This window comes from Falco peregrinus, chromosome 1, assembly GCF_023634155.1.
Source record: "Falco peregrinus isolate bFalPer1 chromosome 1, bFalPer1.pri, whole genome shotgun sequence".
Taxonomy (NCBI): Eukaryota; Metazoa; Chordata; class Aves; order Falconiformes; family Falconidae; genus Falco; species Falco peregrinus.
In genome coordinates, this window is record NC_073721.1 from 45377973 (window position 1) to 45402741 (window position 24769).

At 57.4% G+C, this 24769-nt stretch overlaps 2 protein-coding genes across 9 annotated transcripts; both read right to left on the reverse strand.

Annotated features, from left to right (window-relative positions):
• Positions 1–515: 515 nt before the first annotated feature.
• Positions 516–10234, reverse strand: TOR4A (torsin family 4 member A). 8 transcript variants are annotated; one of them, XM_027778144.2, is made up of 2 exons: positions 10131–10234; positions 516–3378 (listed from the first exon to the last, which is right to left on the reverse strand). In XM_027778144.2, the coding sequence occupies exon 2, from the start codon at positions 3341–3343 to the stop codon at positions 1781–1783; it is 1563 nt and encodes a 520-aa protein (XP_027633945.1). In that variant the 5' UTR covers positions 3344–3378; positions 10131–10234; the 3' UTR covers positions 516–1780. The 8 variants fall into 8 exon arrangements, with proteins under 8 accessions (XP_027633945.1, XP_027633947.1, XP_027633950.1 ...); XM_027778146.2 differs by having other exon boundaries at positions 516–3375; positions 10131–10209; XM_027778149.2 differs by lacking the exon at positions 10131–10234 and adding an exon at positions 7265–7901 and having other exon boundaries at positions 516–3375.
• A 4311-nt stretch (positions 10235–14545) lies between these two features.
• Positions 14546–23770, reverse strand: LOC101923964 (anaphase-promoting complex subunit 2). The gene is made up of 13 exons (XM_055791151.1): positions 23282–23770; positions 22017–22630; positions 21384–21516; positions 19579–19753; positions 19321–19440; positions 18901–19018; positions 18644–18822; positions 18388–18529; positions 17964–18039; positions 17181–17384; positions 16401–16530; positions 15806–16041; positions 14546–15052 (listed from the first exon to the last, which is right to left on the reverse strand). The coding sequence occupies exons 1-13, from the start codon at positions 23753–23755 to the stop codon at positions 14840–14842; spliced, it is 2814 nt and encodes a 937-aa protein (XP_055647126.1). The 5' UTR covers positions 23756–23770; the 3' UTR covers positions 14546–14839.
• Positions 23771–24769: the final 999 nt, after the last annotated feature.

Consider the following 24769-nt stretch of genomic DNA (forward strand, 5'->3'; position numbering starts at 1 on the left):
CCCCTTCCCCCAGCAGCCCCAGCATTTTGTTCTGCAACTCAAAGCCAAGCTTCTTTGGGAGGGAAAGGGGTACAGGTGTTGGGAACCGCATGTCCCCCAGCTCAGGGGGCTCTTCTGGTGCCATGGGGGAGTTCTGCCAACATGGGCTTCTCTACTGGATAATTTCAAGAGGAGAAACCATGGACAGGCTTTCCAGCCCAGCATCATCTCAGCCAAGGACACACTTACCCAGTCTCCAGCCCAGCCCCCCCTGTGCAGCTCTGGGGGGTGCAGGAGCTGTGTGGCACACAGCTTTTGCTGCACTCTGTGGGTTTTGGATGGGGCTTACCATGAGCATACCTTGAGGAGCTGCACACACACACCCCGCATCGAGGTGGACTGCAAGAAACACGCAGCAAAGCTGTAGCCTTCGCTCCCGATCCAAGTCACCAAGAAGCACAGGCATGGCAGTGCAGCTACATCGGCCCAGAAGATAAATTTGGGAGGGAAATCGCATTTCAATCAAATAAAGGAAATGTACTTAGAAGGATTTTATTCAGGATAGTTTGGATTTATTCCTGACAATAGTTCTGGAAGCAGGAGTTTGTGATGGAAGTCTTTGGAGACCAACAATTAGAAAGAGGCAAGTCAAACAGCCAGTGCAAACATCCATAGGATTACGTATATGATAATTCACAACAAATTGTAGAAGGAGATTTAGGTACAAAACCAAAACCTGAAAAAGCAACGTCATAAATACCTGCCCCGTTTGCCTGCTCAAACAAGGACATGTGCTTTCCCTCAGGTGCTTCCAGGCAGCACGCTCTCCCCAGGGTCTCGGGGGCAAAGAACCTCTTCTTGGCCTCGCAGGACTGGGAACAAGCCCAGGATTCCCACTGCACTCGGCCCAGACAGCCCAAACTGTCTTTTCCAGTGTGTGCTGCTTAATATCTGTCAGTTGCTATTTTGGGCTTTCTAGATAAGGAGTGTGGTGAACTGTACCCAGAAGCACAAAGCAGAAGAGCTCTCAGGAAGAGCTGCCACCACCAGACCTGAAACAATCCGTCTGTTATTTCTGCACTGGCTGGCACAGCTGAACAGTCTTCAAGACGAGCCCAAACAGACTTGCGGGGCAGAAATGTCACTGGAGGTGCCAAAGGTGAGCTCAGGTATGAGCTCAGAAGAGCAACAGCTCGGGAACAGGTCCAAAAAGCAGTCTGGAGCACGCGGCCACACAGGAGCTGGGGAAAGCGGAGCTCTGACTGCCTGGGTGTTTGGGGGGTCAGGAGCCACAAATTCCCCCAGTTCTCCCAGGCGTACAGCACTGTCTCTGCTCCATGTACCACCAGCCAGGACCAAGCAAAGCAAAGACCTGAAGGCTGTGAGCCTGGAGGAGGAGTGAGACACAGCTACGTGTACTGCAGGGACAGTAACCCAGTCACTATTTCCCCCTCCTGTTTATATCCCACAGCGTCTGTTCTCATCTCACAGCTCCTCAATGACAAGTATCCCAAGTGAGCGTGAGAGGAACAAACAAAGCATCTCACAATTAATGGGAGACTGCTTGGGCTTCGTTGCCCCTGCCTTATTCATGCAACATGAGGAACAAGTGAAGCATCTGGAGGAGACCAGAGACCACGTTGCAGAGGAGCGCAGGCTGCCATCCCTCTACCTTGACCCCAGCAGAGTCAGTGCAGGGCTGAGAAAGGACGCTGGGACCACAGCCTGCTGTCACCTACTCCTCCATAAACCCAGAATTTTGCAAATCCTAAGAGCAGGACTCGGTCTCTGCAGTGAATCACTACAGCAGGTTGACTTTGGCCACAACCTGCTTGCAGCCCATGCTGGAATACTCCTTGTCCCCTGTAGTGTAGTAACTGAGCTGACTCGCTAAATTTTCGATGTGCTTCTGGTCGGGATACAGCCCTTCCCTCCTCATTTCCTCTAGGAAGCAGTTTATGACGTGAGTTTTCTCCAGAAGAACAAACGGGATGATGTCTGCAGACTTCCAGAGAGGGTGGGCATCAATCAGTACAGGCTGGATGATGCTGAGCAGTTCTTCAGCTCCCCTTTGCTGATGCAGAAGCTCAGCAGATGCATTCTGGATAACAAACTTAGCTATTTCACCACCTCCTATGTTGCTTATTAAAATGTAGATGGCATTGAGGAACTCATTAGTTTGATTGGGTTCAAAGAATCGGCTGAGAGTATCCAGCAGGACCGGAGACATGAGTTCAACCTCATCCAGAATAAACAATGGTATCTTCTCTTCTATTTCTGCTCTTGTAACCATGTCAGAAATCTTCCGAGACAAATCTATTTCACAAGTAAGAGGAGCCACCCCACTGGGGCAGTGGTGCATAACAAAGTACTGAAGCACAAAGTCATTGTCCATGACAGACCGAAAGTGTTTGGCCAGCAGCCAGCCAACATGACTCTTTCCAACTCCTGTCGGGCCATTTAAAGAGATTACTAGAGGCTTGTTGTGTATATGGGTAGCCAGATAGTCTTTCAGTAATTCCATAATACTTTCCACAGCAACCTTCTGCCCAAATACTTCCCGGTGCATTGTTTTTTCCAAACCATCTAGGTCATATTTTTGGAGGTTATCATCCAGGTTCTCTATTGCATTGAGAATCTGGAAGAAGATAATGACAATGAGTAAGAGGAGGCAGCGTTTTGCCTTGCTTTTCTCCTCTGTTGGAAGGTATCTTTTTGTTTTATCTGGATACAGGACTATCCTAGATTTTCTGCGGTTCTTTTTCTGCCTGCATTTTTTCATTGCATACTGCTCCACAGATGTGTCAAAGGTAAAGTACCGGGAAGTTTCTAAGCCTGCCTCATTAAAGAAGGACATGGAAGGGCCGTACAGGCTAGTTCGGTTCAAGGAAAGCTGCCTTTGAAGCAGCCTTGTATGGACAAGCTCTGAAGACTTTTCTCGAGAGAGCTCTAAATGCAGGCGGCTTTTCTTTTGCAGCCGGTATCGTCGTCGCAAGCGGATGATTGCCCGCAAGGGAGAAGAAATAGAAGACATTTTCTTTGAAGCAGCAGGGATTTCAGCTTCCAGTACTTCTTCCCCATCGGTTTCATAGCAAGATGCCTCTCCTTTTGCATCACTCTCAGCACAGGGCATTTCCCCTTCTCTGTCACTGTCAGCCCCGGGCATCTCTCCTTCCACACTGCTCTCAGCACAAGGTGCCTCTTCTTTTGTGTTGGTCTCAGCCCCAGGCATCTCTCCTCCTGCACTGCTCTCCGCACAGGGCACCTCTCCTTCGGTATCGCTCTCCGCACTGGGCACCTCTCCTCCCTCCGCAGCAGAGGACACCTCCCCATCCACCTCAGCAGAGGGCAGCTCTCCATCCATCTCGTCTGGTTCTTACAGCCCATTCACATCATCTTCTTTGTGAAAAGCAAAACAAAGTAAAATCAATTTGTAAGACCAGAAAGTGACCAATAACAGATTAGACAGATATCCCACTTTCTAACAGACAGAACCATTATCTGTAGCAATTGGCAATGGTAAGGTGGCAGTGAGACTTTCAGACCTAAGCTGATTTTCTGGAAGATGCTCTAGACGTGCAAAACTATGGATGAAATTCAGTGTAAATAAATGCAAATTGATGTATATCACAAAACCAATCCTGCCTTCACATATAGAAGGAAATCTCAGAGCTGGCTGAAGCCAGAGCTGGGGAGCCCCCGGCAGACCGACCCATGCTCCGAACTGAGCTTCCCAGTCCTATTTCCTTACATCTGGTGGATTTAAGCAGGACGCAAACCCACCCCTCCGCACCTGCACACGTGCACACACACGTACACACTCCTACAGGAACAGCCACCTGCACAGCTGCTGCGGGGTGTGGGAGCGTGCATGGGAGTAACCTACTATGAAAACGCTCTTGCCACGCAGGTTGTGGTGGCACAGCATCTCCCTGGGGGGATTCTTCCCAGCCGATGGGTATGCCAGGCAGTGCCAGGCACTGCTGGCAGGGGAAGGAGGCGAGGGCAGTGTCCCCAGGCTGCCCAGGGCAGGAGGCGCTCAAACAGGTTGCAGAGAAGGGGCACAGCTGTGACTAAGCCTGCCAGCAGCACACAGCTGTGGGGAGAGGAGCGGGGCTGCCCCACAGCACCCCGACCCTCCTACCCCCACAGTCCTTCCCTGCCCCGTGTGCCCATGCACTCACACCCCAGACACGTGGCAGATGCTGTGCCGTTCCCACACAAGACCCCGGAGCCACGCAGGAGAGCGCAGGGACGTGAGCATCCCTGGGAATAACCTTCTGGATGGAGAACGCATGGGCAAACCTCAGTCAGTGAACTAGGAAGAAGAGGAGAGGCCATGTTCCAGCAGTGGGATGCGATGACAAGAGGTACGGATTCAGGGGGCAAGCCGCCACAAGAACACAGACCTCCAGCCCTGGATGCAGCCACACGGCGCAGGACCCCGTGCACGACCACCTCCACTTGCCACAGTGCCAGGGACGGATCCATCCCTGCCTGACTCGAAGGCAGTGGTGGCCGAAGCTGTGTCATGGTGGGAGGGCATTTCCCCACCGCCTCTGGACTGCGGCAGCGCTGACGCAAGGGACAGTTTGCTGCCGTGACATCGCCAGCCCCGAGAGCAGGAAGGCAGCATGGGCAGAGCAAGGCAAGCCGCTTTCACCAGCTGCCCAGGAAAATCAAGCATAGGTCTGGCTTAAAGCACCACATCCCTAGTGAGGAGGAGGAGGAGGTTCCCGAAAGGTTTGTTATTAACTCGCTTCGGCTCAGCAGGAAGTCACCAACCTGCAAAATGTCACGCTCCAGCGAAGGTTTTACTTCCCCTGCCATGAGGCTGACGCAGGCGGCCGCCCGCTGGCACATAGCGAGCAAAAGGGCGGCCGGGGATGCTGCGTGGGGAGTCACAGGGAAACGCTCCCAGGCGTCTCCTCGCTTCACCCTGCTCCTTCCCCGGCCCCTCCGAAGTGCCAGGACATGCCAAGCAAAGCCTTCACCCCCGCCTCGGGGACAAGCTGACTGCTACTCCATGTGCTGGCAGCCGGCTCCTTGTGGGAAGGAGCTGGGGCCAGCCCAGCGCTAATTGCTGGACGAGCTACTGCTGTGCAGCAATTAGCCCCGAGTACTAATTGTTGACCATTTGCAGGCTTTGGCCGTGCCCAGAGCAAAACCAGTTGGATGAGATTCCTGCAAACAGGCACAGAGACAGCGTTTGGCAGGAGGCCTAGGGGCCCACTGCTACCAGGGATGCCAGGGAGCCCCAGGTTGTCCCCACACCACCCTGGGGTCACACCTTTGCTTCTCTTCATCTTGCACGCTTTGCACTGCTCACACAGTGCCAGAAGGTCCCCAAAAGGTTGGCTGTTCCCGGAGCTGCTGGGAAGCAGCCTGTGCAGCGCAGACTGGCACAGACACAGTCCCCAGGGAGCGGGGACATGGCAGAGCTCAGCCTGGGGCCAGGACAGCCCTCCTGGCTGTAACACACATCAGTGCAAACGCAAGGTGAAGCTCTCTCAGCCCCAAACCCAAGCAGGTATAGAGGGGGCTGATTGAATGCCGGGGGGAAGCTGTGGGAGTTCATGGGAAAAGGCTTAAGGATCAGAAGGACACGGGCAGGGAAATACTAGACATCCCAAACGCTCCCCTGGGGGTGCTGCCGGCACACAGCAGGCTGCCATCCCACCCTGCCCCTAGCCCTGGCTGAAGCATGAAGTGGCTCAGCTCCTTGCACCCAGAGCCAGCTCTCTGACCACTGCTGTGTTCGTGTGGGGAAGCTGGTGGAAAACAACAAGGACTGAGCGCTATTAGCTGGGAGATGCTTAAGACCTTCTTTCCCAAAAGCTGAGAGCCCAAACAGCACATCCATCCCACCAGCATGGGATGCCCAGCCCTCCAGATGAGCCGAGTGAGGCAGGGTGTAGGGACCAAATCCCATCCTCAGCAAGAAATCTGTCCAGTCACGCATATAATAATCCCATTAATACCATGACTCAGTTCCTAATACCTGCTGGTATTTACATAGGACTCAAATTTTGTGAGAGCAGCCCCCGCTTGCTCAACACCAGACTGGGGCCAGGGCAGGCAGCTGTGCTAGCCCAGCAGCGCTGCCAGCCTGCAGAGATGGGCATTCAGCAGCTTAATTAGATGTTTGGCAAAAACGATAGGAAAAAGAACCCGGCCATGCAGCCTGCAGCATCACAAGTGCTTGTGCAAACACCGTTAGTTGCTGCTCTGCGCCCGCTCCGGCCGCACGGCAGGAAGGCTTGCTTTTAGCTCTGCTGAGAAACCTCCAGCCTTCCTCCTTCAGCTCTTCCCCAACATTTGCCTTTGTGCATGACCCTGCTCCTGCCAAAACAAGGTTTCCACAACAGACCAGCCTGTGCAGCAGTCAGAGGCAGCTGGGAGGGAACTGGGACAGGACTGGGGAGGGGCAGCCCCCGGGCAGATGATGTTCATGGGTAGACAGTGCCCAGTTTGCAGGAGACATGGGCTGACAGCAGCCAGAGAAACGTGTCCCCAGTTAAAGTGCCGGCTGCTGAATCCCAAGGATGGCATCGGAGAGGAGGGAGCTGCCCCCCAGACTCAGGCTCTTTGGGTTAGCAAAGGTGCTGGGAAAAGGGAATAGCTGGAAAATTCCAAAAGCTGATCCCCCATCCCAGCTGAAATCCAACCCCATCTGACCAAAACTGAACATTTACAGGGGGCATGTGGAGCAAAACAGCCCCTGGCAGCAGGGGCTGTGGATTGAAGGGTTTCCGTGGCTGGGAGCAAAAATCCTGGCTGCTGGCAGAGTCCAGCACGGCCCCGGTGCAGGGCACAGCCCTGGCACTCCGCATTGCAGCTCCCCACAAACACTGCTCAGAAACAAGCTGAGACACATGGTTTGCTTCACGGCTTGAGCTCAGGGTCTACAGGCACTCACCCTCCCCAAAAACCCAGCACAAAGGTGACAGCCAAGCAATGCAAAAGCCACCCGTGTTGCCCCGAGAGCCTGCTCGCCACCAAGCCCTGCCAGCCTCCCTCCCAGCTCAAACATTTTACCAAGCTCCAAAGACCGAGACCAATTGGGAAGGGCAGCAAGCGCAGGGAAAGAGCCTGGAGCATCCAAAACCGGCAGGAACAGGAGGGTCCCCACAAAACTGGGGTGTTTTTTGGTGGGAAGGGTCCATTGGGACCAGCAGGAGGTGGTGGTGGGGATGGAGCTTGAAGTGGCCGAAGCCGAGGGGTGCCCCGGTGACCCTCCGCGGGGTGGGGGGCAGGATGGGGGAGCCGAACCAAGCGCAGTTACCCACAGCGTCTTCCTTGAGGCCGACTGCCGGCGTTCCTCTTCGGCTGCCGAGCCCAGCCCCCGGCCTTGGACAGGCCAGCTGCTCCTCTGGCCCCCCTTATCCGTATAAAAACCCAACCGCAGAGAGGAAATGGTGAGGAGGAGTGGCTGGCAGCGGCACTTCCTTCTCCCCGTCTTCTCTCCCCTCTCTTGCTCAAAGCCCTCCTCGGTGGCTGCCGTCACGGTGGCATCGTGCAAAGAAACACGAATCCCAGGTGTCCGCAGCAGGATGGGGATGGGGCAGCGGGATGAGCTCATCACCCGCGCAGCCTCGAAAGCCCAAAGTTCAGGCAAAACATCCCCACCCTCTGTGGTGTAATTAGCTGGGAGCCCGTCACCAACAAAGGTCGAAGCGGTGATGCTTTGGGAGGTTATCGGGGCTGTCCCAGAGCTGGTGCAGCTTGGGGATGAGGGACCTTGTCAGCAGGGAAAACAGGGAGGGCAGAAAATTAAGTGAATCTGGGGAAAAAATGGTGAGTCCATAAATAAACAGTGAGTCTGGAAAAAAACAGCAAGTCCAGAGGAGTTATTTGTCTGTCCCTGGGCAGGCTCCTGCACCACAGCAGCTCCTCTGCCCCAGCCACCCCAACCCTGCGGTGGCTTTTGGCCCCTTGGCAGCCCCCAGCCCCACGGCAGCGGGACATGGGGGCGGCCGGGCCAGGCCGCACAGCTGCTGCAGGACTGACCTCTGCCAGGGACGGCGCGGGCACCCCGAGCCCTCGCTGCACAAAAACTCCCCGGGGAAAAACCACTTACTTCTTCCACCAGCTGCATTGTGAGGAGGAGGAAGCAGCGGAGTTTTTTCTGTACCTGGCAGTGCAAGGGCTCATCACAGCAGCTCCGCCTCACCTCCACCTGCAGCTCAGCTTTTCTTTAGCCCTAATGAACCTGCCCCGACACCTCCCACCTGCACTTGCACAATCCGGCCAAAGCTTTTCTCCCAAAAAGCAAGCCCATTTGGCAAAGCCAGAGCAGCAATGCCACCTCTTGCCAGTCTTTCAAGCTCCTATTGTTGGATAAACCCCCAGCTGGAACCCGCTCCCTGTGAGAACAGCTGCCCAGGGCTAAAAATAAAGAAAAAAAAAAAACAATTTGGGGTGTTTTGGATCATCGCAATGCAGATCCCACCCTGGCTGTGATACATATCAAGGTCCCAGCATCTCCGTGGGAAGGGGATGCTCCGAGCAGGATCCCTGCAGCCCAGACATGCAAAGTCTCCCTGACCCTGTGCTGGGTGGCCGGACGTGCCTCCACTGTGGCAAGGGAAGATTTGCCTAACAAATCCTTGCAAATGTGGGGATTTGTGTCACGAAGGCAGAGGAGCTCAGCTGCAGGACAGCCACTGGCATGGAAAAGCTGGGAGCTGCTCTCGGGGTTGGGAAGCCCGGCAGGGCTGACCCCAAGCTGGAGGTCCCCTCCGGAGGAGCTTGGGCAGGGATTTCAGGAGTAGCCATGAAAATAAATGTTTTTCTGGCTAATTCAGATTTTTGTGAAGGAAGATATTCCCACAAGCAGCATGGTTGAAAACCATTTAAGAAAAAGAAAAGCAATGCCCCCCCAAGCAATCAGAGGAGCAAGAAGCTCCCAGCCACCACCCAAGGGCTGTGAGCAAACCCTAACAGCCCAGAAAAAAATTTATTGCTGAAACTGGGAAGGAGCGTGAGCCATCCCCAGCGCCCCTTGGGCAGCTGGGGGGGGGGCATGGGGGGCAAGCAGCCTCGGAAATGCAGCAGGAAGGCAAGGGAGAGTGGAAGCAGGGCTCAAAGCAATGCCTCCAGGGATGCTTACCCTGCCTGGGAAATGGCATTGCTAAACCCCTCCCCAGCTGTGGGGACAGAGAGCTGGCGGGGGCCATGGCCAGAGCAGACGGTGACAAGCTCTTGGTTACAGTGGGGACGTGGGAGCAACCTGTGTGGGACCCTGGTGGTGCTGGGGGAGCTCGATGGCACGTGGGGACCTCAGCGGGGCAGCGTGGCCACCACCAGCCTGTGCCGGGGGCCACACACAGCCATGGGGTGCCCGTGCAGGTGACAGGTGATGGATGCAGGGTGCTGCAGGGCTGGCGCTGGCAGCTGGGGATGCTGTCCTGGTGCCAACACTAACCAGCCTCCCAAATCCTTGGCTCAGTCTGGGGTGGCTGCCAAGAAAGCCAGGGGGGCACCTGGGGGGAGCGGGAGGACGGGGCAGGGGCATCACTGGCACCAAGAGGTGTCCCATGTGGGGACGTCCCTCCAGTGTGACCCATCGGGCAGGCGGGGAGAAGGGGGACAGGACTGTAGAAACTGGCTGCTGCTGGTGTTCCTGGCCAAAATACCTCCTCGTGCTGCTGCTGCCCCTGCCGCGGCCCTGGTGTGGGGGCTGCATCCCCCCCATGGGGCTTTGGGGACCTCTGGCACCCCAAAGTAGAGGGAACAAGCTGCCGTGCCATGGGGAGGGGACATCCTGGGGGGGCAGGCACATGTTGGCATGGCGACAATGCAACGGGGGGCGTCTGTATGTGGGGGACAACATAGTGGGGTGGGTGCTGTGTGGGGAGCAATGCAATGGGGGAGCAGTGCCTGGGGGGACCCCCACATGCAATGGAGTGGGCTGTGTACATGGGGGGGCTGTGCAATGGCGGGGACATGCACAGGCAGGGTGGCAGTGGCAGGGGGGTGCAGGGGGACAATGCAGCTATGGGGGAGGGGCACCCCTGTGCACTGGGGCCATGCACCCGGGGGGCTGTATGCATGCAATGGGGCAGCGCGATGGGGTAGGTCTGTACAGTGCAGCGGTGGGGGGGGGGTTGGGGCCCTCTCTCCTGCCAACCCCAGTCCCCTCCACTCACCTTGGGGCCACAAGCCCTGTCCCGTGTCCCTGCCGGTGCCGGAGCCCCGCGCCGGGCCCCAGGCAGGGAGGAAATGGTGGCTGGGGATCGGGCCGAGCGGCTGCGGGGCCACGGCCCTTCCTGCAGCCACGAATGCAAATCCTGCGCAAACACAGCCTCTCCCACAGCTCTGCCCCACCACGGCGCACCTCGGGGGGAAAAGGGGCAAGAAAGCCCCGGGGACAGGGGAACGGCCACCTCCGAGCCAAGATTGTGGTACCAGTTACCAACCTGTACCCACTGGTTTGGGTACCCACGGGTGACGGGCACCCCCCGATACTGGTACCCACCAGAAAGCGTCGCCGGAGGTTGGGGCGCCTGCATGGTCCCTTGCTGCTGGGCACCAACTTAGAGACAATGTTAGGGTTTTCCTGCATATTTTTTTTGGCACATCGCCTGTGTAGCCAAAATACCTCCAGGGCTGATGAGCAGCAGCTGCATCCCTGACACGTGCACCCCAAGCCCCTCTGCTCCCCTGGGAAGTCAGAACAAGGTGAACGAACCCCCGCAGGGCCAGCAGGTCCCTTTGCAGGGAAGCTATGGGTGCCCACATCCCAGAACAGATCCAGGGTGAGCACCAGCAGCTCCAGGACGGAGGGTCCCACACCCACAGTGCTGGCCTTGCCTGGAGAAACTTTGCAAAAAAGGAGGAAATCCATCAAAAAAAGCAGCTAAAGGCCGCCAAAAAGGTCTCGGGCTTGGAACTGCCAGGAAAACGGATGTAGAGATCAGAAATACACCCCATGGATGCAAAGCTTGGAGCAGGCAGGGAGCAGGCAGGTGGCCCTGAAACCAAGTGAGAGAAGGGGAAATGGCACCAGGGTGAGGACACAGAAACCCCTGAGCAGCCCCACAGACCCCAAACTCAGAGCCAGCCCTCCCTGCAGCCCCCCAAAAAGAATAAAAGTTAAAATAAAATAATCTGATCCATGGTAGGCAGCAGCTTCCTTGCATGGGGCTTCCCAAGCAGCTGGCAGGCAGCATCCCCTGGGAGCACCACGTGCAGGATCCAGCCCCGCAGCATCATTTCCAGAGCCACATGTCCTTCTTCTGAGCATTGAGCCGCCACACTAGCGATGGCCTGGGCTGTTGGATGGTTTTTTTCCTTTTATATCACCCACCTTGCGTTGATCTGCCCTGAATCCTCTACCGCTGCTCCAGCCCCTCACTTCCACGGGGCTTCTCCACACCGCCAGCCCTCCTGCATCCTAAACCTGGCGGCGTATCAGCAAGAAGCAAGGTCCCTCAGCGTCAAACCGGCAGCAGATCAGCAATTCCCCGGGCAGGATGCCGTCCCAGAGCCGTGGAGCCAGACCCTGCGCTCTTCCCAATCTCACCCCTCGCAAAGAATTCCAGCCTTCATAAGCAGCCCTGCTTTAACACATCCTAAATAACCCAAACAGTTTATCTGTGGGCCGGGGAATGTCCCCTGTAGGGACGCCGCATCCTGCTTAGGTTATCATGGCCCTTCTAAACAGTTTATAAATAGACCACGGCAAATGAGGGCGACTGCTCTTTTTGAAGGAAAGTGTGGAATTTTATCTAATTTATTTTTTTAAAGCCACTCAAGGGGCGCTGGTCCAGATGACAGCGTCTAACCCCCAATTTAAATCCGCTGCTGCTTCCTCCTCCAGCTGAGCTCCATCCCCACCTCAGTAAAACCATTAAAAAAGGGGAAAATACAACGAAAGATGGGCTTGGCAGCTTCGCCCGCTCATGTGCTGGCCTCGGTGAAGGCTGCGGTCAAGCCGTGAGGCGTCGGCTGGGCTCAGTGCCAGGGCGGCAATGGGAAGGGTGCTGGGTGGGCAAGCGGAGAGGGCAGGGACCTGTGGCACACACGGCTGCACCTCGGAGGCTTCGTGTTCACACTGCTTCTTCCCTTGGGAAAAAAGTAGAAAATATGGGGAGAAAAATGGAAAACTTGGGAAATAATTTGGTGAAGATGGAGAGCAGCGAGTGCCCGCAGCCACTCCTCTGCGGCAGGTGGGACAGCCACCTACGCGGCGTCCCGCAGTCAGCGTCCCCCCGGTGCCATAAATGTTGACTCATTTCACAAGCGGCAATCAGGGAGAATCATTGTGACACGCTCCCCCATAAAGGGGTGTCCACAGGAAGGATTTATGCCATGCAACATGGGCGTTGGTAAAACACCCCAGAGGAACTGAAGCCATTTCCAAGCATCTAAGGAGTAAAGAAATGGGGTTTTCCGTGCATTTGAGCGATAGTTTTTTTTTTCTTTCCTCTAAAAGTGGAAGCGATTTGCAAAAGTGAGGGACCTGGGGCAGGGCTTTGCCCTGGGCAGGGCTTTGCCCCAGCCAGCACATGTAGCTCTAGCTGGAAGCGATGCGGCTGCATGGCAAATGGCACAGGGAAGAGCACAAAGCCCTTACTTCTCCCCAGCTTCCTCTGTTCAGGCTGAAAAATTGCCTTTCCAGCTTGTTTCAATTAATTTTAAGGCTTTTACATTCCACAAAAGCTAAAGTGTTCATTAAACCAAATTTTTTCCTATTCTAATACTTTGAAAAGACCATGCTCAGCTGGTGGCTCCAGCTCAGCCACGCCAGGACCTTCCGTGGGGAGGGAAACAACTCCGGGTCCCCTCCGCAGCAGAGACACTCGCCCTCCCGCTCAGAATGGCCAAACTCATCACATCCCACAGGGGCAGCATCAAGGCAGCTGGGAAAAGTCAGGGCAGGAAAGGTGCTCATCCCATCCCTTCCCCACCCTGACCCCCCCAGCACCGGCAGAGCTTTGGGCACGGTGGGGAGGGCTGGATGTGCCCCACATCTCATCACGGGGAGGCTGGGAGCGCTGCCGGGGATGGGGTATGGCTAGGGCACACTCACTGCGCCGCAGCAGCCTGCCTTGCGGGGTGAGGAATATATCCACCTGTGCTCATAGATAAAGAAATATTTTTGCATCTACAAGCACAGCAGAACTGGCCAGGGCCCTGGCGTCACTCACAGCCACCATCCCTGCCCCAGCAGCTGGCCCTGCCTGCACCAGTGGCCAGGGACAGCCCTGGCTGCCAGCAGCCCCGCTGCAATGCTGGTGGTTCCTTTGATCTCAAAAGATCAAAAAGAGCCATTTGCCCGCGCCATCACAGCCGCAGCGTGCCCAGACATTCAATGGACAGCCACGAAGCGTGGAGTGGGACGTGCCATGGCACACCCCGCGCAGCTCCAGCTCCTGTGGCTGGCAGACACTGACCCTGCGGCTGCCTGCCTTTCCAGATACTTCCACATGCTCAAACAGTTTTCTTTCCTGAAAGAGTAAAACAAAACAAGAGAAGCTGCCAAACGCAGCCCTGGGGCTCTGCACCTGCAGCACATACAGAGAAGAGGATTCCTCAAGGGATATCTGCACAGGCTGCCCATGTCTTCCTCCATCTCGCCTTCCCATGGCAAGCGAGTTTTGGATGGAGCCCAGACACTTCTGGGCTGCTTTGATTTATTTAGTGGCAGGTGAGCGTCAACAAGGCTGTATGTTAAATAGGAGTTGCTTTCCGTGTTCCACGGGCCTCTCGTACACCTGGACGCACAGCAGTGCAGCCGGGGTTACAGGCTGCTCCGGAGGTTCAAGCGTGGCCCTTTGGGACCTCAGTTCCAGCAGCTGCAGTGCCCGCGGGCTGGCACACAGGAGCCAGCAGAGGAGGGGGAAGGCTCCTGGAGCCGTGGACACTCATTCTTTGCTCCACAGAAAGCAAGTGGTTATTAAAAGCCAGATTTCCCCAGCACATTCCTCCCAAGGAGCAAAACCCACCTGGGAAGCAGGACCACGGAAGCCTGAACGGTAGCAAACGGAGACAGGATTGCCATCCCCAAACCCACTGCCTGATCCCCAGGCTGGGGCGCGATGCTTAACCAGCAGAGCTCAGGCGCTATCCCACCCGACCCCCTCCTTCATCTCAGTGGTGCGGGGGCCTCTGGAGCTCACCAAGACAACGCACCCTTGAGGGCAGCCGCTGTGTCTCCCTGCCACAGTGAAGCAATCCCACCGCTGCCAGAACCCACTTACTTCTCCGCTGGGACTGAACAGCTTGCCCTGAAGAACTGCTACGCCTCCTCCATCCAAAGCGTTCTTCATCCCACAAAACGATCGTGCCCCACAGTTTAGGAGTCCCAAGCAAGGGTGAGCGGATCCTGCATCTTCCTCCCACGTCAGCCACAGGAGATGGCACAAACACTTGCTTTTGTGCAGGGTCTCGCTCATCACAGCCAGCTGCAGGATGCTGCTTTAGCCGCACACAGAGACCCAGACAGCAAGTGGAGCCAACAGCCCCCCTCCCAAAACCTCCCGGGACCACAGATGGAGACCCAGTGAGGGGGAGACAGTGCCTGGCGGGCTGAGAGGAAAGAAAAAGAGTTGGTACCGTCTGAGAAAAGACGACTGCTGGCTTTTATTGCCCAGTGAAGTGGGCTCAGACACTCACGTACCGGAGGAAAAGCACCGTGGGGAGCAGGCCCAGACCCAGCAGTTGTGGGCGCACAGCCCAGGCTGCTGCTGAGCTGTCTCCGTGTGGAAAAGGACACCCGCTTTGGGGAAGAGGGCACAGAAAACCCCCAGAGCAGAGGAACTTCCCAGCAGGGTGCAGAGATCTGGGTGGCACGCAGGAACCCAGCACAGGCACAGAGAAGTGACACCGAGGGGAAGGCAGGGACGCTCGCAGTCTAGTTGCAGTTCTTGGGAAGGCGATAGACACTGCCCGAGTAGATCAGCTGCTGGTCCCGCACCTTCTTGTGCAGGAAACCCTGCAGCTCTTGTAGATCGATCTCGGTAACCACCGGGCCTGTCATCACAAACATCTTCAGCATGCTGTGAATCCTCTCCAAGGACAGGCTCTCGAGGTTGGTCAGCATGGCCTGGATGTACGTCCAGAACAGCTGCGGGGGGACACGCGAGCAACAGTAAATCACGCTGGCATCTGCACCGTGAAGAAAAGGGGAGCTTGAGCATCCCCCATCCCAAAAGCGGAGCAGGGCTGTAGTAGGTGGCTGTGAGCTCTGCTCTCAGCCAGGAGCATGCGGCCTTTCAAGAGGACACATCCCAGAACAGGACACCCAGCCAGAAAGCAGGATTTGACGTGCAGCCCGTGCACGACCCTCAGTGGATAAACACCAGTATGACACCTGCGTGTTGCCCAGCGGCACAACACGCGCACATGACACACGGGTAGGAAAAGCACTGGAAGCGCCCAGGAACCACAACGCAGAGAAGGCAAAGGTCCAGCTGTTAGTGCCGGGGCAGCCTTTTTGGCAGCCTAAGTGCCATGAAGCCCCGCTTGGGGGAATCCAAGAAAGTTACGGCTGCTTTTAAATAGGAAGTCCTGTCTCAGAGGTTTTCTTTATTTACACTGAGAAAACAGAGGTCGAGATACCCAAATGGCTGCGTGGCTCAGCAGCCGGGCACTTCCCTGGAGGGAAGGCTGTGATCCAGCCCCTGCACCAGTGAGCGTTTACCAAGAGACAGCCCCTTCCAACACCAGTCACGCTGCACTGAGCCGCCTGCAGGGGAAAATGCAAATCCAAAGCGCAAACTGAAGCCCTCGTCTCAATCGGATTCCCCAAAACCAAAAGCTCGGGATGTTTGCATTGTCCCGCCGGCTTCGCAAGCAGCCGAGACGCACAAGCGCGTACCTGCAGCTCTTCCTCTTTCTGGTCAGCCTGTGAGGCCATGGCAGAGTCCCCCTCCTCGTCGCTGTCTATCAGAACGACCTTCTCCACCTGGTCCTTCTGCTCCTCCTCAATCACAGTGAAGATGCCTTGCGGCTCTTCGCGCAGGACGCCCTGCTGCAGCCACAGCGTCATCTTACGCTTCAGCGACGTCACGGGCACCTTGAGCACTTCGCTCAGCTCCGTCAGCGTCCACGTACCTGCAGACCCCACAGATCTCAGAGAAGAGAGCAGGACACCTGCCCACCCAGCCCCAGCAGCCACGACTCGGTGAGAGGACGGGGACAGCTGGGAGCCAGTGCCAGCGGCAAGCAGCTGTGTGCAGGGGCTGCCTGGCCGCGGAGCGGGTGCTGAGCTGCGGCCCTGCTCCGTGCCGTCTCCGAGGGTGGCTGGGGACCTGCTGAGCCCTCTGGTAGGTCCAAGCCCACGAGCCAGGTCTTGGTGCCGCTGCCAGAGCTCTCAGAGCCTCCAGCCACCCCCCTAACATGGCCCTCCCACCCAGCCATGCGAAGCACACAGACACGAGGGGTTGACACCGAGTCTCTGCCGCAGCACTCACTCTTGGTCTGGAAGTGCAAAATGATGGCAGCGTGCACGGGGGACACGGACAGGGAGAGGGTGCGATCCGCCAGCTCCACGTCCAAGTCCACCAGGCCCAGGTGGTACTTCCAGTTCAGGGTCCTCATGGCCTGCAAAAGGGGGAAGCAGCCGCTCACGGCACATCTGCCAACAGGAGCCACTAAGCGCTGCGTTACTGCAAACGCCCCTCTGCCACCAGGGCCAGCTGCACCCCCAGGCCCCTGCCAGATGCTGAAGCTGCTCCCCTCCTCACACGTCGCCCAGCACTGCCACCAGCCAGCCCCCACCCCATCATGGGAAACATCCTCCTCGGCACAAGTTGTCATCCAGACCTGGCAGGGTAAGCACAGGCTGAGGAAACACTGGAAGACCAAACGGGCTGCCCAGGACAAACTCCTATGGGAAAGAAAGATTCCTCTGGGGCAGCATTTCCTCAGAACACACGCCATCTCTTCTCATACTGCTGTGAAAACAGCCCTGCTTGCTTTGAAGGCCGAGGAAAACTCTCTTCCCTAACTGCCATCACCACAACGACCCAGGCACCCCATAAAGAGAAAACCCCCCCATTAGGCAACAGCTGAGCTGGGGCAGCTGTAACCCCCGATTCAAAGCTGAAGGACTGCGCGATTCCACCGTAACAGCACGGGTGTACCAGCAGCCAAAATCCAAGGGATGTTAAAGCAGACTTTGCACAGACCATGCCATGTAACAAAGTCTCAACAGCATACATGGTTTTGAAGGAGGGTTAAAGGTGCCTCACCTTTAATTTCTCATACTTCTTGGAATAGGCTTCCATGGCTTCCTTGACCTTCTCTGGAAGCTCCAGCTTCTCCTCTTTCAGCAGCGGCCAGAACTCACTTGACAGGATAACAGCAACAAGGCTGAACGGTGGCCTCTCCTCCTCTGGAAGCTTCTCTTCCTCATCACGAATGTTGGCATTAATGCGTCGTGAGTCAGCCATATCCTGGAAAAGGCACAGGAAGTTAAGGCAGCTCCTTCTCTTCCAAGTCAGTGCCAACCCTTACTAAAGGGGAAGCTTAAACAAGGGGACTAGCATCGTCTCCAAATGACGATGGGGACACTGGAAAGGACAAGGTCATGTGTGTCTGCATCAAAGTCTGCTGCACACTCAGAAACAGTCGTGGGGAGGCTGAGAAAGGGCTTGTTCCACTCAACACTAGCCTGGAGTCCCTCCAGAACTGTGCTTCCTACAGTGCTCCAAGTGAATTAAACGCCAGAGTCCCAGCCCCACAGGAGCTGGAGGAGCCCAGCTCTTCACTGCTGGAATACTGCACGGCAGGAAGAGCAGGAGAGACAACAGCACCAGAGCAACCATTCCTCAGAGGTGACAACCCAACCCAAAGGGCTTAAAAAGCAGACAAGATTTTGAACACACTTCTGCCTCTCACACACCAGCCCCCTCACAGGGATTTTGGGAACCCCGCTTTCCTAGAAAACCCTTTTGGGGTCCCTCCTCAAGTCCCTCCTCTTTCACAATGGGTTCAAACACCCAGGACTTGAATTTAAAAAGTAAAACCCATACTTTTAACATGACTTCACAATAGTGCATCTGAGCTTCACCAAACCGCAGCTTCAGCAGCTCCACGTTGCGGATTTCCCTGGTAAGAGAAACACCAGATCAGACACAGGTCCCTCAGAGAGGCGGGTCTGGCTTGGCCTCTGCCGCCTGCAACGCAGCCAAAACAGGTAGCTTCTAGCACAAGGGTGCTCCTCCTAGGAAGCCTTGCAAGGTGTCACCTACATGCTGCCCGATCAGTGCAAGCCAAGTGCAGGATGGAGCAGGGTGCAGCTTGAGAAGAGGTGAGCACGTGAAATTCCACATGCAGACCCAGAGCTGCAGAGGAAATGGCCAAAGACGAACAGCTGCTCGTAGGACCACAACTGAAGCAACCTTCACCAGGTGATTCTACCATGGAAAGCGACGAGGCTGGGCACCTGCACCTCACCTCTCAGCGTTGTAGTTGAACTGATGGAGCAGCCGGTCAGCCAGAAGTGTGCGGTATTCGTTGATAAACAGGTCCTTGCTGCCATAGATGCTCACCAGCAGGCTGATGATGTCCGAGGACCGACGCTTGGAACTGGATTTTCCTAGCGAGGTCAAGCAGACGACAGTGCCAGACTATCAGAGACCTGCCCCAGCTCAGCTCAGCTCTAGAGGATGAGCAAATGAGCTGCTCAAGACTTCTGGTCCTGGCACCTAACCTGGATCCGCGTCAACGGGGTCAGGAACCCAGTCCCCCGGTTCTGAGATGTCATCGTCACTCTCCTGGCCGTTCTCCAGGGTCACCGGGTCAGCTTTCGAGAGCTCGTTGGCAAGATCGGAGCCCTCCGCATCCCCTGTGAGACCGGCCACAATCTTCCGCACCGTGTCTTCCCGAGTCCTGCCCACAGGCAAGAGAAACAGAGCGAGTGAAGGGCAGGGAGAGGGGATGCCCACGACCGCCCCGCCAGCCTCCTACCTCAGATACTTCCTGATGGGCTCGCAGGCCACCTCCAGGATAACCATGGAGGGGTCAAGCTCCCGCAGTGCCTTGATGGCCGAGATATACAGAGTGATGATGTCGGACGTGTTGACTCCTGCAGGAGAGGGGCACAGGGACTCACAGTCACAGAGCACAGGCAGCTTGGGTGCAGGGAGCCTGGATGCTCCAAGCCCTCTGCTCCACCTGACAAAGCTAAACTTCCCCTCAGCTCCTCACCCCTTTGAAAACGAGGCAGAAAGATCTAAGCAGCTCCTGCTGCCTGGGCACACCCGAATGTGCACAGCCTGACCGCCTCCCCCTCATCAAACACAAAGCCAGATGAGGGGTCCCACCAGATCCCCATTCATGCCCAGGCTCCCCACAGTGTTACGGCACACGCGGGGATGTTGTACCCACCAGGGTGCAGAAGTCGCGTTTCCAGAGCGCTTTTCAGGGAGCTGAGCAGCTGATGCCTCTGATTAGTCCTTTCCAGGCAGAACTTGAGGTCCTCCACAGCAGGCTTGGACTCTGGGAAATCTACAAACCAAGGCGCCATTAGAAGCAGCCCCACGCTCCAGGGGAAGGCAAGAGGAGACAGCGCGGTACCGCAGGAGAGGAAGGCCGAGCTATCGTGCATCCAGCCCAAGTCCGAGTGACTGAATGGCTCAAAGCTACCTCGAATAATGCTGAAGAGCTCTTCGATGCGCATGCTGGCGTAGCTGTGGTAGAAGAACCTTTGGACGTGGCACCGCCAGCGCTTCAAGGTGCTGCTAGCCTCTGCAGAGGAACGTGCCAAGGGACCGTCTTGCAGAAAAACCCTGCTGAGCCAGCCGATCACTTTCTCAATCCACTGCACAAGGACAGGGGGAGCACAGAGATGGTGATCACCACAGCTGGATGCACAGCTGTGTCCCACACTTCACCTATCAACAGGCAGATGAATGAGCAAACTGCCCGCCACACCGGCTGTGACACATTTCGGTGATTCCTGAAAGCAGTCAAGAGCAAGCAAGCCACCCCAAGGACCCACCATCAACCAAAATCAGGCACTTGAAACCAAGACCTCAAATACCAGCTGAGCTCATTTTTAATTATCTACTCCACCAAGGACGCACTGAAGAAATGCACACGTTCTGACTGTTACAACGGCAGACAGGACAAACCTGACAACTACACAACACCTGGGCATCAACCTGGGCAAGACTGTGGAAAGCTGATAACGCATGCTGAAGGAGAAAAGGAAAGGACTATAAATGACGCAAAGTCAATTCTAAGGAATACAATCATTATCAAACCAACCCATTCTTTCCTGTGAGGTTATCTTCTCTGAGCACTCCTGTCACAGTCTGATTATCAACTGACTCTCCAGACCACTGCTGATGAGTCTCTCACTTGTACTTTTAGCAAGCTGTTTCTCAGACTTCTCCTGTTTTGCCGGTAGCTTTGCCAGGCTTATGCTTTTTGCCTTAAAATTCTCTCTTCCTAGTTCTGACACGCTCCAGCGTCCTGTGGCCAAACACGCTGCCCTTCCCAAAGGGATGGGAGCAAGGGCACCTTCAGTTACGTCTGACAAGCCGAACGCAGTTGCATTTTCCCTGCTGCCCTTAAAATGTCCTCAAACAATCTCCAGGTCACCCAAAAGCCTTTCTTTCACACAAGCTCCAGCAAAGAAAGTGCTGCACACCAACTAAAGGGGAGCAAATACAAAATGACTGCCGATGTTTGCACACGACAGAAATAGCCGACGCGGCAAACAGCAAGGAAACTGGGGCAACCACCGAGAGCCGCCTGGTTTGCACGGCAACCTCACTTCACACGTTGTGCTTCCACACAGGCAAAGGCAAGGTCACGCCTCCAGGAACAAAGAGCGCAGGGCAACCTGCGGAGCCAGGGCTGGATCCTGCAAGAGCCATAACCCGGAGACCAATTTTATTTGAAGGCCACACTGGGTACGCTGACCAACACAAACTTGGTTTAAGGCAGCAGCAAAACAACCAGGTCGTCGCAAGGAAGGATTCTAATTCTGTGTATGGCCCACCAGTGAGATCAATGCCAGACCATTGTCTCACTTTCCCGATGCCTGTTTTAAATGGGTGCTGAAAAATCGGGAAGAGGACAGAAAACGGCCACACAAATTCTAACGATGGGCCCACCTACGCAGAAGGAGGGTCCTCTGCAGGCCAGGTGGCACTGCACGCTCTCGTAGCTTGTCAAACGGAATCACAGAAATTCCTGCTATGGCCCTCACCGGGTGAAACACAAGGGTCCGTCACGCACGGGCCAGAGCAAACCGTCCCCTCCAGCATAAACCAAACCTGAGAGTTGTAACCACCTCTTCTGCCAAGGGCGCTGGCAGTCGCAGCCCAGGACCAAGGGGTTTTGAGGTGGAATCTGCTTTTAGCCAGAGCTGCTAAAGCACCAACAGCAGCAGCTGCTCATCTCCAAAGGAAGGGCCCTTGCCGCCCGCACGCCTGCCTTACCTCCTGGAACTCATTCAGGAAGGAGCGCTCGTACTCCCCCCTGCATCGCTGCTCCATCCTCTCTTCTATCATCCTGTGCAAGATGGTCGTGACCGCATCGGCGCTCACTCTCTCCAGCAAATGCAGTCGGCGGCTACGGAGACAATGCACCGTGTATGGAACCAAAGGCACAAGCAAGTACAGACAGCCCCGCTACCCAAAGGCACCTTCCGCCCCGGACACGCCACAGATGCAGGCCTCAGTGCAAATGCTCTGACACACAGACGCACTGCGTGTATAGCATATGACGTGACTGCTACCCCATCTTCCTTAGGAACGTGACTTTCTGGCTATCAAAAGCTTTTCCATGTAGAAAAGTCTGCCCCGTTTTGGACAGGTGGCTTTAGCGCAAGAGGAAGGCATTGTCGTATCGAGGGAGAAGAACTTTCTCTCTAAAGATCTCCTCCTGTTCAACCACCAGTCGTCAGCCACCTGCAGACACCCTGCGTCAGGTTCTCTACCCATCACTGTGACCCGGCCCGACCTCACGCGCAACTCCTCCCATCTCCAGAAATGAAGAAAACCCGCCACTGCTCCCCGTCCAGACCGCCTGGTCCTGGCGAGTGACAGCCACCACCCCGTAAGCGTACGTACAGGATGTCGTTGAGCTGCTGAAACTGCTCCATGGCTTTGGGGCACCAGCACTGCTCCCTCTTGCTGCTGCACCCTGCGCAGAGCGCGCTGTCTCCGCCGCCCTCCTCCGGATCACTGTCCTCGCTCATGCTGCTCTCACGCTCGCTCCTTCCCTCTTCTCCTTTCTTCCACTGCCGCATGTATATCCTGAACGTGCGGCCGTAGAACTGCTGGATCATCTCCTGGAAGGATTTCGTCGTGGAGAAGAAGAGGATCGCCTTGAACATGGTGTAGACCTTCTCCTGCAGCGTCTGGGCACCCGTCCCCAGCAGCAAGCCTGCCTCGGTCCACCTCTCCAGGAGCTCCAGGCTGTTCAGGTAGGGGTCCAGGCGCCTCCTGAGGAGACCAAACGCGTCCAGGAGGAGCGAGGAGCACTGGGGCTCCTCAGCCGTGTTCTCATGCTGGCCGATGCCATTCCAGAACTCGGGAGCTATGTTTGCCTGAAGGTCCATCTGCAGCACCTCGACGAACCACTCCTCCACCACCGAGTGCAAGTCGTAACGCCGCAGGACGTCCAGGGCTGCCCGCAGCTCCGCATCCTTCAGCGGCTGCGCAGCATCCGACCGCGGGACTGCCTGGAAAGCCAAGGGGGCACCGAGCTGGAGACCCCTCCTTGGGGGCCTGTGCCGGGGGGCCCAGAGCTCAGAGGGCGCCTGGCAGCTCCCGCTGCTCCGCCGAGCCCCACGGGGGGCTGCGCTGCTGACAGCCCCGTGCCCACCGCCCTTGGTGTCCACCGCCCTGGGACCCCCACGGCCCTCGCTGCCCACCTCCCCCGGGCCCCCATGGCCAGGCCTCGGGCCCCCACCGGCCCCAGACTCCCACCGCTCTCGGCCCCCACCGCCCCCGGGCCCCCCACTGCCCCCGAGTGCCCGCACCCGGGGTCACCCACCGCTCTCGGGCCCCCACCGCCCTCGCTGCCCACCGCCCCCGGGCCCCCACTGCCAGCCCTCGGGCCCGAGCCTGCCCCGGCCGCCCTGACGGGCCGCCTGGGCCGCCGCGGCCTCTCCCTCGCAGTCCCCGGCAGCCACAGGCCGCCCCCGCCAGGCGCCCCCGGGCCCGCTTCTCCCCACAGCCCCGGGACCGGCCGGGCCGGGGCCGCCTCAGCCCCCCGGGGGCGGAAGCCTGCGCGGTCGGGGCCTGCGCCGGGCCCGCCTCAGGCGCCCACAGGGCCCAGAGCGCGGAGCCCCGCAGCCCCGGCCGCCCCTCCGCCCCCCGGCCCCGCTCACCAGCCCCAGGGCGGCGGGCGGCACCAGGCCGGTGCTGAGCGTGTTCCAGGCGGCCGAGAGCTCCGCGCCCGCCGGCGGCTCCATGCGGGCCGGGCCGCGCCGCGGAGGAGGCGGGGCGGGCAGGGCCGGGCCCGGCCGGGCGGCGGGGGGCACACGGCGGGTCTGGGGCCGCGGGGCACACTGCTGGGCTGGGGCCGCGGCCCGGGGGCACACGGCGGGGCTGCGGAGGGCGGCAGGCCCGGGGCCTGGAGCTGCGGGCGGAGCCGGGAGGCGGAGCGGAGCGGTGCGGCTGCGTGGCCGCCTCCCGGCGCTGACCGGGGCTGCGCTTCGCTTCGGTGCTGCTGGATCCCGGTCTAAGGGCATCCCCAGACCATCGCTGCGGGGTCCGGAGGCGGCATTGGCCCGGGGCCGTGAGCTCGTGCGGGTTTGTGCCTCATGTCCCCGCCGCGCAGGCCCGGGGGGTTCCGAGCGCATCCCGGTGCCCTGCCCGCCCCACCAGCCCGGAGGGCAGCGCGTCCTGCCAGCTCTGCCGGGGCTTCTCGGTCACGAATTCCCTCCATGCCTGCTGCCATCTAGGATTAGCCGCTTTCTCACTTTCCTGCCTTCCCCTGGAGTCACACCCTCTGTGTTCACAGACAGGGGTTCATTTAGTTGTTACCAGAGCCCCTACATCTCAAGGAATATTTTCAGCTTCATAACAGTTCCCGCTGCCACAACAGCACCAGCCTTGAGTGAAGTGCCATGGGGAAACACGGAAATGTGCTCTTACCCACAGAACAAAACCCTGAATGCACAAAAGGTGCGGGTAAGTGCCACACTCCGCTGCAGGCAGCTGCACAAAGGCTGCCAGCAGTGTGGGACTTGCAGGCCTTTAGGCACTGAAAAACAAGGCTGTATGTTAAATAGGAGTTGCTTTCCGTGTTCCACGGGCCTCTCGTACACCTGGACGCACAGCAGTGCAGCCGGGGTTACAGGCTGCTCCGGAGGTTCAAGCGTGGCCCTTTGGGACCTCAGTTCCAGCAGCTGCAGTGCCCGCGGGCTGGCACACAGGAGCCAGCAGAAGAGGGGGAAGGCTCCTGGAGCCGTGGACACTCATTCTTTGCTCCACAGAAAGCAAGTGGTTATTAAAAGCCAGATTTCCCCAGCACATTCCTCCCAAGGAGCAAAACCCACCTGGGAAGCAGGACCACGGAAGCCTGAACGGTAGCAAACGGAGACAGGATTGCCATCCCCAAACCCACTGCCTGATCCCCAGGCTGGGGCGCGATGCTTAACCAGCGGAGCTCAGGCGCTATCCCACCCGACCCCCTCCTTCATCTCAGTGGTGCGGGGGCCTCTGGAGCTCACCAAGACAACGCACCCTTGAGGGCAGCCGCTGTGTCTCCCTGCCACAGTGAAGCAATCCCACCGCTGCCAGAACCCACTTACTTCTCCGCTGGGACTGAACAGCTTGCCCTGAAGAACTGCTACGCCTCCTCCATCCAAAGC

Excerpts from the sequence above, each read along its gene's own strand:
- TOR4A (XM_027778144.2), bottom strand. The coding sequence starts at position 3,343 with ATGGATGGAGAGCTGCCCTCTGCTGAGGTGGATGGGGAGGTGTCCTCT.
- LOC101923964 (XM_055791151.1), bottom strand. The coding sequence starts at position 23,755 with ATGCGCTCGGAACCCCCCGGGCCTGCGCGGCGGGGACATGAGGCACAA. Across the intron at positions 19,754-21,383 it reads TCCTGAATGAGTTCCAGGAG|TGGATTGAGAAAGTGATCGG; the intron begins GTAAGGCAGGCG and ends GTCCTTGTGCAG. Across the intron at positions 16,531-17,180 it reads AGAAGTATGAGAAATTAAAG|GCCATGAGGACCCTGAACTG; the intron begins GTGAGGCACCTT and ends CCCCTTTTGCAG.